This window comes from Papaver somniferum, chromosome 3 (genome assembly GCF_003573695.1).
Source record: "Papaver somniferum cultivar HN1 chromosome 3, ASM357369v1, whole genome shotgun sequence".
NCBI lineage: Eukaryota > Viridiplantae > Streptophyta > Magnoliopsida > Ranunculales > Papaveraceae > Papaver > Papaver somniferum.
Window position 1 is genome coordinate 123,326,859 of NC_039360.1, and position 18,082 is coordinate 123,344,940.

Consider the following 18,082-nt stretch of genomic DNA (forward strand, 5'->3'; position numbering starts at 1 on the left):
AGGAGAAAAATATAGTGGGCAGAAGACCCAGAGTGGGCAATGACGGAAGTAATGCAAAGAAAACAATATTTACAGTTCTCTACTCACTTTTGTATCTTTTGTTCTCACATACAAATATCTCAACTTTGAACGTTGAGTTGTCTTGTACAGGATCATTACAAAGAAAAGGAAAACTGAGTGTGGTATCTGAAATTTGATTTACATGAAGGAAAACATAATGAAATATAAAACATGAATGATGGATTATTACTTTATTAGCAATAAGGAGGTCTTTACTGTGTCTACACAGTACAGTACATAGAATTATTGATGAAGTCATTCAAGCCCCTTTTCTTCTGTGACAACAAACACGAGGAAGAAAATTTACATGGTAATCAAGGACCGACTGATGAAGATAAAGAACTGACTAACGTCTTAAAACCCTCCCTGAAATGTAAAAGGAAATAATAAAAAACAAAAACAGAAAGAACATCTCTACATTACAAGAAGTTCATGAAAAGACTAGCAGGTAGCAGCTGTTTCTACATTTTGCAGCATACGCCCTTGCCCAGTAACCTAAAGCATCCTCACAGTATAGCGAAGTTCTCATTTAGATAGTTAATTTCAGTAAAGGAATTTTGAGTCTACAAGCTTTCGGGATCATACATCCGGATAAAAGAAAACACTTCCATGGGCTTAAAAGTTCAAACTATGAGAATGGACTATAGCTAAAGATCAGTCTCAATGAGGTTCCATTTGCAAGGAGCCTAAATGCATGGTGGTCGCACTATTTTAGTGGTTATGCGCCTCAACCTGACTAGGGTCTGAGTCAGATTCAGGAATTCGGGTTTGTTCGATTGGATTTCTGACTCGTGTCACTGGGTCGGGTACAAAATGTATATTTTTCGCTCCAACTTAAAAAAGCGATACACTATGTTCTGTTGTATTATCCTAGGATTTTATTTTTGATCTATTTTGAAATATATAGAATCAACCTGTTAAGCGAATGCAATTTGATCAGGAAACAAAGTGCAATAGGTACACAGTCTCATACTTGCCTGCTGCGACTATTCAATAAAACAAGGTAGAATGGATCTTGGGATGAGAGCTGAAACAGCTGTATGACGATGTACGTGCAAACAGTAAAGCTGCGACACGAAGAGAAAGATTAGAGCCACAGACATCCATTTCAAGTAAATATAAGGCCAAAGTATGTTGCATATCACAATGAATGGAAAGCTATTGACAAACTAATATACCAAAGTATCAGCATAGAGAGAATTACCTGCCCAAACATATGAAAAGGATAATCCAAATGAATGCGCTTAGTGAACTTGACTCTTTGTAAATGACCCAAACCTGAAATCGATTAATATCCACAGAGATGAAGTAAGATTGCTTGCTTGGTTAAGGACAAATTCGAGCTATGAATTTTATACTGGGAGCACGTAGAAAGATCCTCTCAAGCAAGTTCAGCATATCTAAGGGTGTTAAGTACTAAAAACCAAATAAAAAGTAGAAAATACATACCGACATAGCCATGATATGAATGTAGAAATCAACTAATAATGCTTTCATCCAACTGCAAACAGTTTAGCGTCATTTTAATCCATTTATTATATCTGAAGTACTGACAAAAATAGAAAAAGTTTTTTTTTAACCCAAATGAACATAAAAAGAGTTCCATACTTCCTGATGTATGCATATTTTTTGTGTAAAATAAAAAAAAAATCTTCAACTAATAGAAAAAGTAAAACCTAGAAATTGAGAATTTAAATTGTAACTTACGGTATCAAAAGCTCTGTGCGAAAAGGACTGCCATCAGTTAAGAGAGTGTAGATCAGAGCTCCCAGCATCAAGCAACCCAATGCCGTGAAACCAATCCTAGCAGCCACCACAGAAGAGAATTTCCTCTTTCTTTCTATATCATCCCTACTAAAATAACTCTTAGCATCAATCAAAAAAGAAAACAATTGACTCTTAGCAACTAGAACAACATTATCATTACAGATATAAATTAACCGAAAACCTAGGAAATAATATAGTTTCCTATGGTTTTAAGCAGCTAGCATTCTTGAATGTATTTCATTCCCTCACTAGATCTTCTATGTTCTTCAATTTGAATGAATGAAGAACTAGTTAACTTACTTGCTGTTATAGCGCACCAAAACGTAATACATGGGATCTTGTGAAGCCTCTTGAGATGACAACTTGAAAAGTTGCACCACAACATAGGCACATGTAGTTATGCTGAAAATGAAAAATCAAAATATCACCGAGACAAGGACATCAATTACAGAACTGTACGAAATGTCAACTACTTGCATAACAACAAACTGAAGGTTGGCGTGTACAATAATATCCTAGTAATTTTGAATCATTTGACATTCCACTGTGTTTTTCTGACTGCTACTTTGACAATGAGCTGTTGTTTGACTGCTATTTTTATTAATGAGCTTTTGTTGGACAAAAAAAACAAAAAAACTAACAATTCTTTTACGAATACATCTTAGCATCTCATGTGATGGGTGAGTTTAACAGTATGATCTGCAACTGAGTAGTTACTGTTTACCATTATACTATGCGGACAATCGTAAGCTTGTAAAACAGTCTGGTGTAGACACGAGCTTTAATGAACTAGTTTAAAAAGTAAAAGGCAGGCAAACATGAAGGAGTCAAAGTAGTGGCAGGTTCCATTCCAGCACTTAAGTTCCAAATGCACGTTACCGTAATTCGGAAAAGGCAATGGTTTAATTTCTCATGAGAAAAAGAGAAACAAAAAATACAAAGATGTCCATACCTTCCCAAACATACTAATAGGATTATCCACACTACTGCGCTGATCAAGTTTAATTCCTTGTAGGCAATCCAAGCCTGGTGGTTTTCAAATTGTGCGAGAACTTGTAAGATATGTTGCCAATGGCAAAGGAATAAACAAATAAACTTAATTAGATATAACAGACATATGAAAGATTGCGAGCTCATAGTGGAAATGTTTGTCCTAAAGATCAATGTCCCAGAATCATTTTATGTTTTTAAAAGAGACTTGCCAACAGTTAAAGTAATTCTGAGAAATTTGCAATTCTCTGCATAATGAAGGAAAAAAGAAAAGAAAGAAGCACAAGTTCATTGTGACATACCGCTATTGCTACAACAATAATATAGAAATCAATCAAGGTTGTTGTCATCCACCTACAAAACACACAAGCACAAACTCCTTTTAAATTTGGCACGGATGGAGTTTCTCAATAGATTCATAGCTCAGAAGTGGTTTAAATTAAACTTCATGACACTTAGAATTTCTCAATAATCTGAAATTTCATATGGTAATTCTGTTAAAAGAAATTAACATGGAGTTGGGGTTTTACTTGTTACCAACCTAGAACCCAAGTGTAACTAAAGAGTAATAACTACTTAAGCTCCAAAGTTTGTTCACAGATTCAGAGAATAACTGATATACAAAGTTTAAGAAAGATATTAAAATTAAACACAAAATCAAATGCACAGTTTCAGAAATCCTTGGTGGGTTTTAATTAAATCTTCTTATAGAACAAAAAACAGCTCAAAAAACCAAACAAATTGAGAGATGATACCATCGAAATTGTGACACGCATGCATAACCAGTAAGTAGAAAGAATGAACAACTTACGGTATTAAAAGCTCTTTACGGAATGGAAGACCATCAGTGACAATAGTATAGATTAAGGTGGCTGTCATTAAACAACCCAATACACAGAACAGACTTCTTAAGACGTTCACAGACAGCAAAGTAGACGCCATTGCTATACTACTACTTTTACAGAGAGAAACTACACGAGTTTATGTAGAGTCAAGAAATTTGATCTTGGACTAGAAAGTTCTTTCAGTTGTGGGTGTGCTTCGTCCACGTCATTATTTAAGAGCATATAGAGTAGACGAAGTGATTAAAATCTAGACAGATCTCATGCAAACAGATCTCATATTCTTGTCAGACGTTGCCATTTCAACTTCAAAAAGTCTCGACAGACAGACCGAGCAAAAAAAACCACAAAAAAAAAAAAAAACTGCCACACACAAATACCCGTGGCTCAAACAAATTAAAAATTTACCTAGTCTAGAATAGTTGTTTCAACATTTACCTAGTTTTGATGACAGTTTCTATGGACACAAACAAATTAAGAATTTGTTCATTTTAATTCCACTATGGACTCAATAAAAGAGAAATAATTGAGTAAACATACAAATTTAATGGTTTGATCACTGCGATTTTTGAAGACCTGCGCGTCTCTTTTTAAATCATGCGGGTCATCAGCATCCGTCAGCGGCCTGACTTAAACCGTGCGGTTAAAATAAATCCGTGAGCTGCTGTTAGTAATCCGCGCGACCTTTATCAGCCCGCCAATGACTACGTCTCATTTTCATCATCCAGTGGTTGTTATTCGTTTCCCTATCAATTCAGCTCATTTCAAAATTAAAACTCACACCCTCTACACCTCTACCTCTGTGTTTCTCAATATTCATTTTTCCTTCATTTCAAGCACAATACTCATACCATCTCAATCTGTTAGAAAAAAATCCAAAAAATCCCTTTTTACGACAACCATGGCAACCCCTTCGCAACAATCACAATAACAAACGCAACAATCACAACAACAAAGGCAACCAAGATCCGATAGAGTCCATGATGTCAAGTTTATGATGGATGAAGATGAATTAATTTGTAGGAATTACGTATTCTTTATGGTAGACCAAATCAATGGTTGCCAGCAACTATAGACCACGTTTTATGGAAAGATTTTTGAAAAATCCGTGAAGAAACCGGTAACATCTATAATCGTGATGTCGAAGGGTTGTCTCGTCGTTTTCATACAATTAGCAAAGATGTTACTGAATGTGGAGTTGAGATGTCGAGAAGAGTGGCAAAGAACCCATAAAACTGGTTTCCAACACGAAAATTGTTTGAACATTCTGAAGGTACTTAACAAATTTAATCCATACGTGTTGGAACGTAATCAAATGCCAACAAGATCACCACATGGTCCAATTTCCCAGGATTTTCAGAATAGTGCATCTATTTCCTTACGTGAAGGAAATGCATATCCACATGTTGGATCTCCAAGTAGTCAGGAACAACACAACACCAATCTGGATGTTAACATCAATATCAAAACAAGAAGAGAAGGGGGTCAGATGGCCAGATAACCATTCTCAAAGTTTTTTTTAGTTTACTTCAAAATGAATCTATTTTGTCTTCTAGCAATAGGCGTCAAATTAGCTAGGTATATGGCATCTTTTGCTACGTAGTTGCCAACTCCTAGTCCTAGCATAATATGTTTATGTTATCATACTCTGGTCTATCTAATATTACTCTGAAGACCTGAAGAATGTAAAGAAGTAACGAACTACAACGACGACATCATCCTTCCACTTGAGGTTAGTAATATTGACTTGAACTGTTTCATTGCTAAAGTATCTTTCAAGTCGTGTTATATTGAAAACATAACTGCGAAGCTGTATATATTGTACATATTGTATATTACTCAAGTGATGTGACATGATCATAATATAGTATGATCATAGTATTAAGGAATTAGACTAAGAAGTATAACACTTATCTTTTGAACTTCGTAGATAGGATATCAACATAATATTGTATATATTGTTATGATTATGTGAATGCGTTATGGTGAATATTTCATCATAGGAAACAATGTTTTACGTTTGTTTAAAGGAAGTACATTCATGAACTTGTTTCGAGAATCCAAAAGGAAATCAATAGGATTATTGGTCCGGCTATTCATTGCAAATCTTTGGATGACCAATATGTGTGAGTTAGTAGAACCGAACTTAACTCAGGTTATGTATCTTGGTATAACTAATCACAATGCCTACACTTATGATTTGGTATGACTGGTTTTGATAATTGGTGTAACCGATCCTAAGTAATCACCATGTGATGGTATGATCGATCCTTGTAATTGGTGTGTCTGATCCTAATAATTGGTGTGACCGATCCTTGTAATTGGTGTAACCGGTCCTGATAACTGGTGTGACCGATACAAGTAATACCATGTGTAGATGGAACTGATCCTTGTAACTGGTGTAACCGATCCTAGTGACCGGTGTGGCCGATCACAAGTGTTTCCATTTTTAGGTATAACCGATCCTACTGATTGGTAGAACTGGTAGAACCCATGTACGTGATTTGGTATTTGATCAATCACATAGTAGTCTTGAAAAACAGGCGCACCAATTCTAAAGTTGTTTTGAAGTGTGGTATAACCGATTCCAAGAATGCAAATGCATGTAAATATGAAATAAGGATTTGCAGTGAAAAGATGTCAACATACTTTGAACACGAGCAGTAACTCTTGTCATTTATTGTTCAAAGATATTCCTTAGAGATTCTCCAATGAAATGTGTGTGAGGATAAATATCTAAATCCACATAGGATACACATCAATTTTCTCTAAAACCCTTCTCCAACCCCAACTTCTTAAATGAATGTGGAGTGACGTGGCTTAATTTGGGAAGACATTGTCAAGGTGAATTTCTAAAACTAGACATTCACCTTCACAATGTCTTCCTATCCTAGTCATTTTTATGTAGTGAAATAAGTTATCAAATAAAAATGGAATGATTGTTAACCAATTACTAAATGACACTTAAGAAACAAAAGATTAGAATTGATTTGGGTTGGAGATGAATTTTTTTAGTTCCCAATATTTAGGAATTTATATCTATATAAGGGAATTTTTACCAAGAGAAAGTCAAGACAATATCGACACATATGAAATAAGCACATCAACTATTGGAGAAGCTCTTAGTACTCAAGGTGATCCTGTGCTAATAAATTAACAATTTTTTAATTAAGGTTTTTGGTTTTATATGCTTTAATTACTAGCAATCAGTGCATATATCTAGAGAATAAAAATTAGTAATGTGCATTTACTAATTGGAGATTTTCTATTGAGAGATTTCGAAAATATTGGACAAGCATTTATTGGAACAGGAAACCCGAATTTTGCCATTCACTGCATATCTTAAGAATACTTTCGGTTTTGGAAATTTGTTGGTGTCCAAACATCCTTGGTTTATAAATACCTAAGTTTGCATTTCTAGCAAACTATCCTAAGAGCCAGACAAACTTTATTTCTTGTTGTTTCTGGTGGAACCGTCTATTCAGAGAGGAAAGTATCCTAATTAGGTGAAATCTCTTACGACCGCTCGTTCAAAGACTACTATGGGATCAAGAAGCTATACGAGTACCGTTGGTGGGAAATTAGATAATTGCAGTTTTATTAGTTTTTTGTTGATTTAATTGACTAACGGTTGTTGAAACTTTGATTGCACCTAGTTTGTTTATGCTTGAGAATCTTCTCTTCTGATATAAGATTCACTCAAACTAGATCAGAGTATCGACGGGATCTTTAGAACCGTTGTTAGATCTAAAGACATATTGTGATAATCCATTGTTAACAGACCCCGTTATGTGCATGATTGATCACAATAGATTCAAGTGGTGTTGTGCAGGTTGTTGAAGATAAAAGAAGACGAAGAAGATTTATTATTAGTTTTCATATCTTGTGAATTGTGTGCACAAACCTTGATCGGCTGGGATCCAACTAGAATCAGTTTATCTTTGATAGATCTGATTGATTAGTTGCGTGAGATCAACATTCTCTATATTTCTCTTTGAGATTTATATTGATTTAGTGCGAATATATACTTGACTATTTCGGTAGTTAAAGTCGGATTCATCTAACCATAAAAAGAAGTTTATTAGATTAAAAATAAGATCCTTTGCTAATGACTCATCTAAATCTTGTAGCAAGATTGATTAGAGTGGTTACCAAACAGATTCTTCCTTTACTGTTTGGAATACGATCTAAAGGACTTGGTATTCACGTGCGTAACTCTAGAAGTCGAAGGCGCGGGGATACTGAGGGAACTAAGTAGCTATGGGTAGTCAGCTTGGTCTCAACTATACGAAGTAAGTATAAATTTTGTATAGCGGCTTAATTCTGAGAGTATTCATAACTGGACTAGGTCCCGGTGTTTTTCTGCATTTGCAGTTTCCTCGTTAACAAAATATTGCAGTGTCTTTCACTTTGATCTCTGTATTATAATTGTTTATTATAATAAAGTAAAATACACATATACGTTAACTCCGCATTACTTGATAGTGATCCTAGAGAGTTTGGTTATTACCGAACCTATTATCAAGTAACACACATGTTGTAGTATTATCTCGAGCTTGTATCCATAGCCAATCACACAAGTATTTTTGTTGTTGTATTGTCTCGATCTCGTATCCATAGACAATCACACGTGTGAACCGAATTGTCGTATTTTCTCGACTCTGTCCATAGACAATCACATTCGGTAAAGGACTTATAAGGTTGAAACAAAAAAATTGAGGTGTATTTGGGTACCCTCGTCTTTTCAATTGGTATCAGAGTAGGCAAACACGAAAAGATCTGACAATATGTGTTTGGTGCGATCCAACCTAAATGAACTCGAGTTCTCATGAATCGATTTCAGTTAACGTACCGCCAAGATTCGAAGGAACAAACTATCATCGGTGGAAATATGATATGAGATCTTTTCTTCAATCACGCGATTTTAATACTTGGCTATTAGTCGTTGACGGGTATAATCGCCCGAAAAATTGAAAATTTCAGAAACTGACTTTAAACGCTTAGTATATTACGCATGGGAAGAAAAGGCATATGTTAAATAGAATTCAGATGGTTTGAATGCTATTATACATGTTGTAAGCCGTGATCTACAACATCATGTATCCACATTCCAAACTTCATAGGAAGCTTGGGATAATCTTCAGATTGTATTTGAAGGTATCACATCATAAAATGAAGCTAGACTTCAAACTCTCACCTATGGTTGGGAAAACCTTCGAATGGATGACAATAATACTTTTGAAGATTTACATATTAAACTCTCTGAGATAGTAAGTGCTTATTTATCTCTTGGAAAGACTATTTCTGAAAAAGATATGTGCAAAATTCTCAGATCATTATCATCTAGATATGAATCTAAGAAGCATGCAATCATAAAGACAAATGATCTTTCAACTCTCTCAAGAAGCACACTTGTTGGGAAGTTAAAGATCTTTGGTCATGAATCACAATCTATTCAAGCTAAAGGAATCGCTTTTAAAGATGAAAAAATTCCAAAAGCTCATGTGGAGAAAAATAGATTGTTAGATGATTTTGTTCAATTGATTGCAGAAGATTCTGATAATGATGTAGAAAAAACTTTATCACTGATTACAAGACAGTTTTAAGATTTTTTAAAGAAAAGGAATATGAGATTTGTAAAAGATGTTCATCGATCTTCTCGCCCTCATGATCGAGTTCCAGTCAAGAAAAAAAAGGATCAAGAAGAATATGATGAATATCATCCTTAGTTCTTCAAGTGTAAAGGTTTTGGTCATTTGGCTAAAGACTGTCCTAATCTAAGGAAATACACTGGAAGCAAGGCATTAGTTGTAACTCTAGACGATACCTCTGATTCATATAACTCTGAGGAATAGGAAACAACTAATATTGCACTAGTTGTTAATTTAACTCCCTCATGTTCCATTAGTGATTTAACTGATCGCTGTCGTATGCGTCAAAAATAATTCACTTTCTCACTCAACTAGATATAAATATAGTACGTGATAAGAAATAGTTCGTTCCCACAGAGAGGCTTTTGTTGTTATCAAATTTTCAGATTCTTAAGTAACCAAAGGGGGGATTTTTGTTTTATCTAAATAAACAAAGCAATAAAAGTAATCGAAAGCAATAAAATAATTTGAATAATCAATAAGGAGAAGATATTGGTCACAGGATAGTATCATTCACAAACATGTATTTTCATCAATGACTAGAATTGATATTTTAATCTCTCATTTATTAGAAGTCCTAGGATATCTTGATCGCAAGAGTATCCCGTTTATTTCCTGATTTTATCACAAACAACATTAAAAGATGCTATTGTGAAATCTACCTAAAAAGCAACCTAAAGTGTAAAAGCACAATTAAGTTTAACTCCCTAAGAGCAATAAGTTTTATGAAATAAGACTAATCAATGCAAACAAACGTGTAAAAGCACTAATTCGTTTTAACAAAGGTTATGATTCATATGTGACTAGTAAGATATATCACTACAAGCACTACTCACATTTATGCTACTTATAATCAGGAACTATCACTTTTCGTATAATAACCCTAACCTAGCAATAGAGATGAAGACTAATCTAATTGATTCAGGACTCAACCAAACTAGCAATCAAATCATAAAACAATATAAACCACGAATCATAAATAATAAAGTTAAGACAAAACTAATCCATTAATTCAAATATCATGCTTGAGAAATCAACTTTTATCCCATAACCAATAATTGTGTTTAGCTACTCATAGCTTTTGAGTTCATCATAATCATAAATAAATTCAAGAAGATGAAAAATAAACGAAAGCAAACCCTAATAGATCCCCGCTCTCCAAAATTCCAAGTAGAAAAAAGTAGAAACTTTTTTCTTTTGTAGCTTTTCATCTTTCAAAAACTAGCTCAATCCTCCAAAAGCCCATATCCAATGTGGTCCACTAAGCCCATATGTGAAAATACCCATGTAGAAAATTTGTCCCGAAAGAGGTCGTCGGAAACTGGTAAAACGACCGGAATTTGGCCGGAGAAGTCGCTGGAAAAGAGCTCAGGTAGCCGGCAAAGTCCACCGGGTCACCGGTCAAACATAACAGTCAACCGTTAAGGTTAACGGCTGACTAACGTTCAATAACGGTAGGCTGACTCAGGCTCTAGTCAGACCTGAGTTAAGACCGAGTCAGATCAGCTAACTCATCTGAGTGGGCTGAGTTGGTATTGGCCGAAACCATTGTTGTTGCAGTCTTGCACAGGCTGTAGTTGGTGTTGCGCCTTTATGGACTTCACCTTCTCTGCAGCTTTAGTTCTTCCTAGTCTTGTCATTCTGCAATTCCCCATTTCCTTGTTCCAGTTGCAGAACCAACTCAACCCACTACTCCATAACACCATTCTCTGCATTTCAACCACCACCGCGACTACGATTACTGTCTCAGCTGCACACACAACTTCTCCATCTCTTGCTGGTTCTCGATTGCAATCCTTTACAGCTTCCATAATTGTCAGCTTGAGCCCACGATACCAATTCTAACTCAGCACCAAAATCACTGCGTTCATGCGACCTCAAATCTCGCACCACCTGTAGCTGCCACAGCCAACACTGCAGACCAAATCCACTAGAGTCTAGCTATTTCTGCAACTCCGTTGCACCGAAACTCATGGACCACGACACACAATCTGAATTGCAATCTGTACCTGTCCTAAAACATTCATCTATTGTCCATTTCATTTTATTAATAACCAAGTACAGCAACGGATTCTTATTCGGCACAACCAAAGTGCAACTGCATCAGAACTTCTTGAACTGTCAATCACCAGCACAAACTCCCATTCATTCATTCCTGGCTTCTCGAGCTAACAACTTCATCAACAACAATGCTAAGTTCTCAGCTGCAATTGCATCTCAGGCCACCCAGTACACCTGTAACAACAACACAATCCCATCTCCAACTGCACCAGTATCAACTCCGCTTCATTCGATTGCCATCACCAGCAAGCTGCATCAGTTTACATTCCATCACTCCAGATCACCTGCAATCTCAAATTACCACCAGAATCACTTCAAACTGCAGCTCATTTCAGTGTTCAAAACACCAACACAAACTGCAGCTGCAAAACCCACTCACTGCAATGCAGCATCAGACCACCTTCATCTGTCAGGTCCATCATCTCCATTCCAAAACCTCAAGCTTCTACCACCAGTTGTAGCATCTTCAAAAATTAATTCAAGACCAAAACAATCCCATTCCTTCTTCCAACTGCACCAGTACCTGCTTCTCAATAGAAATATCATCTACTCTTGTCTTCTCCTCTGTTCATACAGCAGCAAGGTCTTCTCGTTCATCACAACTCCATAACCTGCTTACTGGTAACTCCATTGACCCATACCATTTCGGTTTCTGCCTTGCATAACCATTGCAGCTGCAACTCCAGCTTAACTGCTTAGCCATCACCAACAACTACAATTCCTGATTCGGTCCATACAAATCTCAGAGCACACACACTAGAATCCACTGCCATTTCAACATCAGGTCATCACCAACTCTTCACATATCGAACCCTAACTTTAGTTTCCTCCTCAAACCTTCAAACACCATCTTAATCCTCTCCATCTGCAAATTCATTTCAATTAGACCTTATTTCAGAACCCTAATTCACCACCAAGCTCCCTCTTTTCTAATCCAACAACTCACAGAACCCAACTCGAACTCATCTCCCTTAATTTAAAACCATTCAATTCCAGATCCCCTTTATGATCTCAAATCACAAGCTCAAGCCTCATTTCTTCCCTGTTAACATGATAATCAACAGAACAGCATCACCTTTCTTCTTCTCGATAAGTTTCAGGTTAAACCCCTCTCGACCTCCATCGATCTTTTACTACAGCTCAACCCATGAAAATCAACATCTTCCCCTCGATCTCGTTACAGCGGCTACCGGATTCAAGACCCATTTAATTTCTTATCGATCTGATTCAAACCCTACCAACTCCATTAGTATGAAGCAATCATCATCACCAGATTGCTCAATTTCTTCACCATCTTCTCTTCTTCTTTCTTAAAGCAGCCGCCATGGCTTTTTCTCATTTCTAACTCTCAGACCGACACAATAATGAGAAGAGAAGGTCTAGATTGCAGGGTAATGAATGAGATTACTATAGGCGCCGAGCAGTTGGATAAGGGCCACCAACGATCATTTGTCATGTCAGTGTCAGAGAACTGACTGCATGTTTTCTTGTTTAACTGTCAGTTCTGGGAAACTGACAGTTCTTTCATCACCTCTTTTATGCGCATCCTAGCCAACTCCAATTATAGCTCGTCTGCGAATTGATCTTTTTACCTTTTTTCTCCAAATGAGTAATTTCTCATTCTTTTGCTTCAAACGACTCCATTGCACCTAATAAACTCAAAAGCAAACATAAGATACATAATTTACAAGAAAAATCGCAAAGAAAGCATAAACAATAGATAAATATCAAGGTGTTTTCGGCACCTATCATTAACCATTGTAAAAATGGGCTTGACTTCCGATGTTGAAAAATCATCTAACGGTGAAAGGAAAAATAAGACAAAGTACAAAACTGTCTCAAAAACAAGGATTGCAAAGAAGTGCATATGCAATTCCAATCAATCTCCGGAAACTTCGTTAATTCGAGGTAACAAGAGAAGTTATTTGAATGATACTTTACTAGATCAAGAACACCCTGTTTGTTCTAAATCTTATTATTGATGGTGGATTTTTGACAAAGGCTAAAATCGTAAAGTCATATCCTTGCATATTCCTGATCCAGTAATCAGACAAGTATTAAGACTCATGTCTCTCGTTTAAGCATGAAAACTCATGCCACGATGATCTCTGACTGAGTGTATTTCCTTTCAGATCATCCATAGGAACCTCCGAATGAGTGTATTGCCTCTCAGATCATCCATAGGAACCTCTGACTGAGTGTATTTCCTCTCAGAACATGGATGAATATGCAGTCTCTCAATTGAGACCACGGAATATTTCATAAATACTGAACAATTTTAGTAATCACTTTTATATAGAATCGAACGATTGGACGGCTCTTAGATAGCTTGCTTGCTAGTATAGAGCAATAACTTCTTCAGGATGTAACAATGTTTTGCCTGACTATATAAAAGACATATGTATAGAATCTTAATGATTGGACGGCTCCTAGACAGATTGTTGCTAGTATAGAGCGATCACGTCTTCAGGATGTAGCAATGTTTTTCCTGACTGTACAGAATAAATATGACGCTTCAATTAGCTCATATCGCTCAATTCTCGAATAATTGTAATGTTCCTAGACAACGTGCTAATATAGAGTCATCAATTAATTATTTTTAGTCGCTAGATTCGTCAATTAAATTCCTAGAAAACATTCTACGTTCTTCATAATATTTCATTACTTCAATTCATGGCTCTTCCTAGCAGAATTCCATGGGTTAATAATAAATATTCAACGTACGGGCATCTGAGCCACCACCGAGTAAGCCCCGGGAAAATTAAAAAGGGCACCTAGGGGACCGGGCCCACAGGTCGGTCGGTCATGCCGTCGTGGCCGGTCCCACGCCTCTTCCTTTATTTTATTTAATTTTATTATTTTTCCTGATCTCATGAAAACTCCTTTATTCGAGCAATCTTCCTCGATTCGAGCAAAACTCTTATTTCCTCGCACGGTGAAAACGACATAAAGTAAGGAAAAGTGACACGGGATCGGGCTTACTGGCTGGCCATGCCCTAGCCGTGGCCGGTCCCATAACCTCTCTGGTTCCTATTTTATTATTATTCCTTCTCTTGTCTCATGAAAACTACTTCATTTGAGCAAATTTTTCCCTCGTTTGAGCAAAATACCCAGTTTCGTCATATTTCCTTCACATGATGACAATAATATAAAATAGGGAAAGGTGTCACGGGATCGAACCTACTGGACGGAAGTCCATTCCCTAGCCTTGTCCGGTCCCACACCTTATAATTCTTTATTTTATTATTTTCATTATTTCCTTCATCTCACGAAACTCCTCCGTTTGAGTAAAACCCTGGTTTCTCCATATTTTCTCAAATATTGCTCAAATGCGCGTCAGAAAATATCAAAACTCTCAGAACTGAGACACATACACTATGGTGACATGGGCATGTTACCTTGACCGACCAGGATCGGCCCTTTGGCTTGCAAGAAGTCGGTCCCACACATCTTCATGATTTGACCTAATTGTTCACATTGGGTTCAAACTATTTCCAAATCACTTGGAATTTCATCAACCGACCGTACCATGACCACCAGGGCCATTTCCATGACTTCTTGGTCGTTCCACTTCTTCATAATTAGGTTTTATTACCTAATGCTCAGACGAGCACTATTTTCAGTAAATGATTAAACCAACATCTAATCATCCTTTCACCAACTGGTCTTCAAAGGACTTTGGTATTTGCTCATTCGAGCATTTGGGATCTATGGTCGGCCCATCATCCCATGTAGCCGGTCCCTCTCTCACTCAATGGTTGATTTTCAATAAATCATCAATTGATCAACAATTGATCAAAATTAGGGTTTCGAATACAATGCTCCTCAAAGCGTAATTTTCAGCAGGTTCAAACACTAATAATTTTATGTTGATCCCGCAATCAGCATTTTAATCGATTATACTCGGTCCAGTTACCAGTGTCTTAAATTAATATTTTATTTGGTCTCGCTACCAATAATTCATCAAACGAGCAATATTTGCTCACACGAGCAATATTTACTCAAACTAGGAATATTGATTCAATTATCAATATTTAATTCATTAGACGAGCAATATTTGCTCAGACTATAAATATTGGTTCAACTATCAATATTCAACAATTCATCAAATGAGCAATGTTTGCTTATACGAGTAATATTTGCTCACTTTAACTATTAACGTTCATTCGACAATTATACATATGTCTCAACAGACATGTCCAATTCATGAATCCTAGAGCATTCGTAAACATGCTCGACTCAACAATACAAGGACTCATCGTTCAATCAAGTCAACAACTGACTAATTAAATGCACATCTACCTTGCAGACTACACAATCACGAGATATCAATCGTGTCACATGGGGGGATATTAACTAGGTTTTTGGTCTGGCGGTCTACGGCAAGTGCGTTCATCCACGATGAGAATGTGATAAAGTCATGCAAGCGGTTAGAGGAGTTAGAAAAGTAGTGGGTGGACAATCAACTAAGTCTCCGCATGATGAGTAACTAGTTTTAACACGATTTTTCCTTTCCCACTCTTTAACTCCAGCGACCGTCACACTTACTGGGATCAATGTGTCTACTATTTTTGCAATATAAATAAGTTTCTGAATCCATGATTGAAAGGACAAGGAACGCTCGTCTGAACAAATAATTCTCATCACACATGAATTCTCATCGTATGAGCAATCACTCTCGAAATTCAATCAATCAGAACTTATTCACACAGAATACACAACATATCTGCAATCCTTGATCATCATTGATCTCACACATTTCTCAGCCTCCCTCCTACAGATCGAACCATCCTCTCTTGTGACCGAATTGACTCTGGAACGACCATTGTCTTGGTTTAGGCCGGATTCCTACAGATTGATCTCTCGAACTCATCCTGTGATGTGCATCTGTTTGCAAAAGGTAAAAGGTAAAAGCAATTTGCTCGGTCGAGAGTCTCCTTCGTACGGTCGTCTCTCCACTTTCCTAAAAAACCAGCAAATCGTTTTCTCCCATCAGCACCTACGATGAGAGAAAATCCCATACTAATACCACCTAATCGGTATTCGATTGCATCCTCACCTTGTTAGCAGGTTATGTGTGTGGGGAAGCAAAAATCAAGGAACATATGTGTTGATTATGGGAATAAAATCTAGTAATTGAAAATATATTTTAAGATATTTCTATTTATAAGAATATTGTATTTTTGTTAGTATGAAAATATAAAATATCTCTCTCATTCTCTGGTCATTCCTTGTCAGAATTATGAGTCAGGATCTCATGCCTTCTCTTGCAAAGGTGCTTGATCTCAAAGAATTCTTTAAGAATAAGTCTGCACCATCTCTTGATGCTAAAAAAAACTAAGAGGAAGATCAAAAAGAGAGACTGGATTAGCAATAAGGAAAGAGAGAATATACTGAAGAAAGATCAGTATATTGAGATATTGACACATCAATCAAAGACAGAATTACATGTGCTTGCAGCGTCCTTCACGAAGACATCAAAACTGCAAGAAATTATGGTCAAGCAACAAGGTTATCTTCCTGAAGAAATTCACAAGCTCAAGACTTAAAGTAATAACCTGCCTTCCTCTAGTACTGATATAAACGATTAAGTTTCTCATGAAATAAAAATAAGATTAGATTCTTATTTAGAGAAAATAGACATCAATGTTTTGATTTACTTCAAGAATCGTATAAGGTCTATTTTTGAATAAAACTATCAATTATTTATGAATAAAATTATTATTTTGTAATTTCTGTGTGATAGTTACCGATTACATAGCTTGTGAATGAATGTTTATATTTTTGCTAGGTGTATTCGGTTTATGAGATGTATGATTTCGGTTTTTACAAACCTTAATATTCTATCTCATATGATGTAACCCTTACGATTTGTGTAGCTTTTTGATTTAGCGGGATATTTAATTCTATCCCATGTTGGTAGGCTTTATCAAAGGATCATAAGGTGTTCTGATTGAAACTCCTATGTGAAAAGTCATAATATGTTGAATCGATTTTTGTTTTCATGGGTTGTGTTTAGCATAACGTATGTGTTTCAGGTTTTCAACTTTTGTTATTGGCACTCATTAGTTAAAACCGATTCAACCTTTCTCTGGTAAAGGTTGCTTTTGTTGCTGTTCTTTTGTTCTTGCGACAGGATGACAACATATTGGGGAAGAGTTTTTATTTGAACTTCCGCTTAATGATATATCTTTCTGGGGAGAGTGGCTGCGGAAATTAAAGTAACAAATTTGTTAGTTAATCGTTTTCATGTTTAAGAAAGGCCTGTTTATATTGCATATATTTTGCTTTTGCATAACAAAATTTCGATACAATGGATATGTTCCATCATATTGTGTATGGATGTATGTGTGATTCAGTTGTTTCCGGTTAAGAAAAATTGTGTCAATTTATATGGATATTGTATCTTCTTTATTGTTGGGTATCAAGTGTTTTTACTTAACGAAATTCGGTGCAATTCCGGTGCATGTGTGTGTTTGTTTCAATTTCTTCCGGTTAAGAAAATAATTGTGCAAGTCAATTTATTTTGTTTTGTATGTATTGTTTAAGGATTAACAAAATACGAGATCATTTGTTCAGTCCAATTGATTCCGAATAAGAGAAACTAAGTTAATCCTGATCTTAGTTAGACTTATCAAATTGAAGGATTCGGTTATTAAATTCTAATTGTATGCCGCGACAAGAAAAACTAGATAACTAACCTAGTGTTTG

The 18,082-nt window shown here is 36.1% G+C and overlaps 1 protein-coding gene across 8 annotated transcripts; it reads right to left on the bottom strand.

Moving 5' to 3' along the window:
• Positions 1–49: 49 nt before the first annotated feature.
• On the bottom strand, positions 50–3,841 carry LOC113357245. 8 transcript variants are annotated; one of them, XM_026600590.1, is made up of 9 exons: positions 3,629–3,841; positions 3,120–3,171; positions 2,780–2,853; positions 2,128–2,229; positions 1,768–1,923; positions 1,510–1,561; positions 1,265–1,338; positions 1,034–1,127; positions 50–335 (listed from the first exon to the last, which is right to left on the bottom strand). In XM_026600590.1, the coding sequence occupies exons 1-9, from the start codon at positions 3,757–3,759 to the stop codon at positions 282–284; spliced, it is 789 nt and encodes a 262-aa protein (XP_026456375.1). In that variant the 5' UTR covers positions 3,760–3,841; the 3' UTR covers positions 50–281. The 8 variants fall into 8 exon arrangements, with proteins under 8 accessions (XP_026456375.1, XP_026456382.1, XP_026456377.1 ...); XM_026600597.1 differs by having other exon boundaries at positions 1,038–1,127; positions 3,629–3,839; XM_026600592.1 differs by having other exon boundaries at positions 1,768–1,914; positions 3,629–3,838.
• Between the last annotated feature and the right edge of the window lie 14,241 nt (positions 3,842–18,082).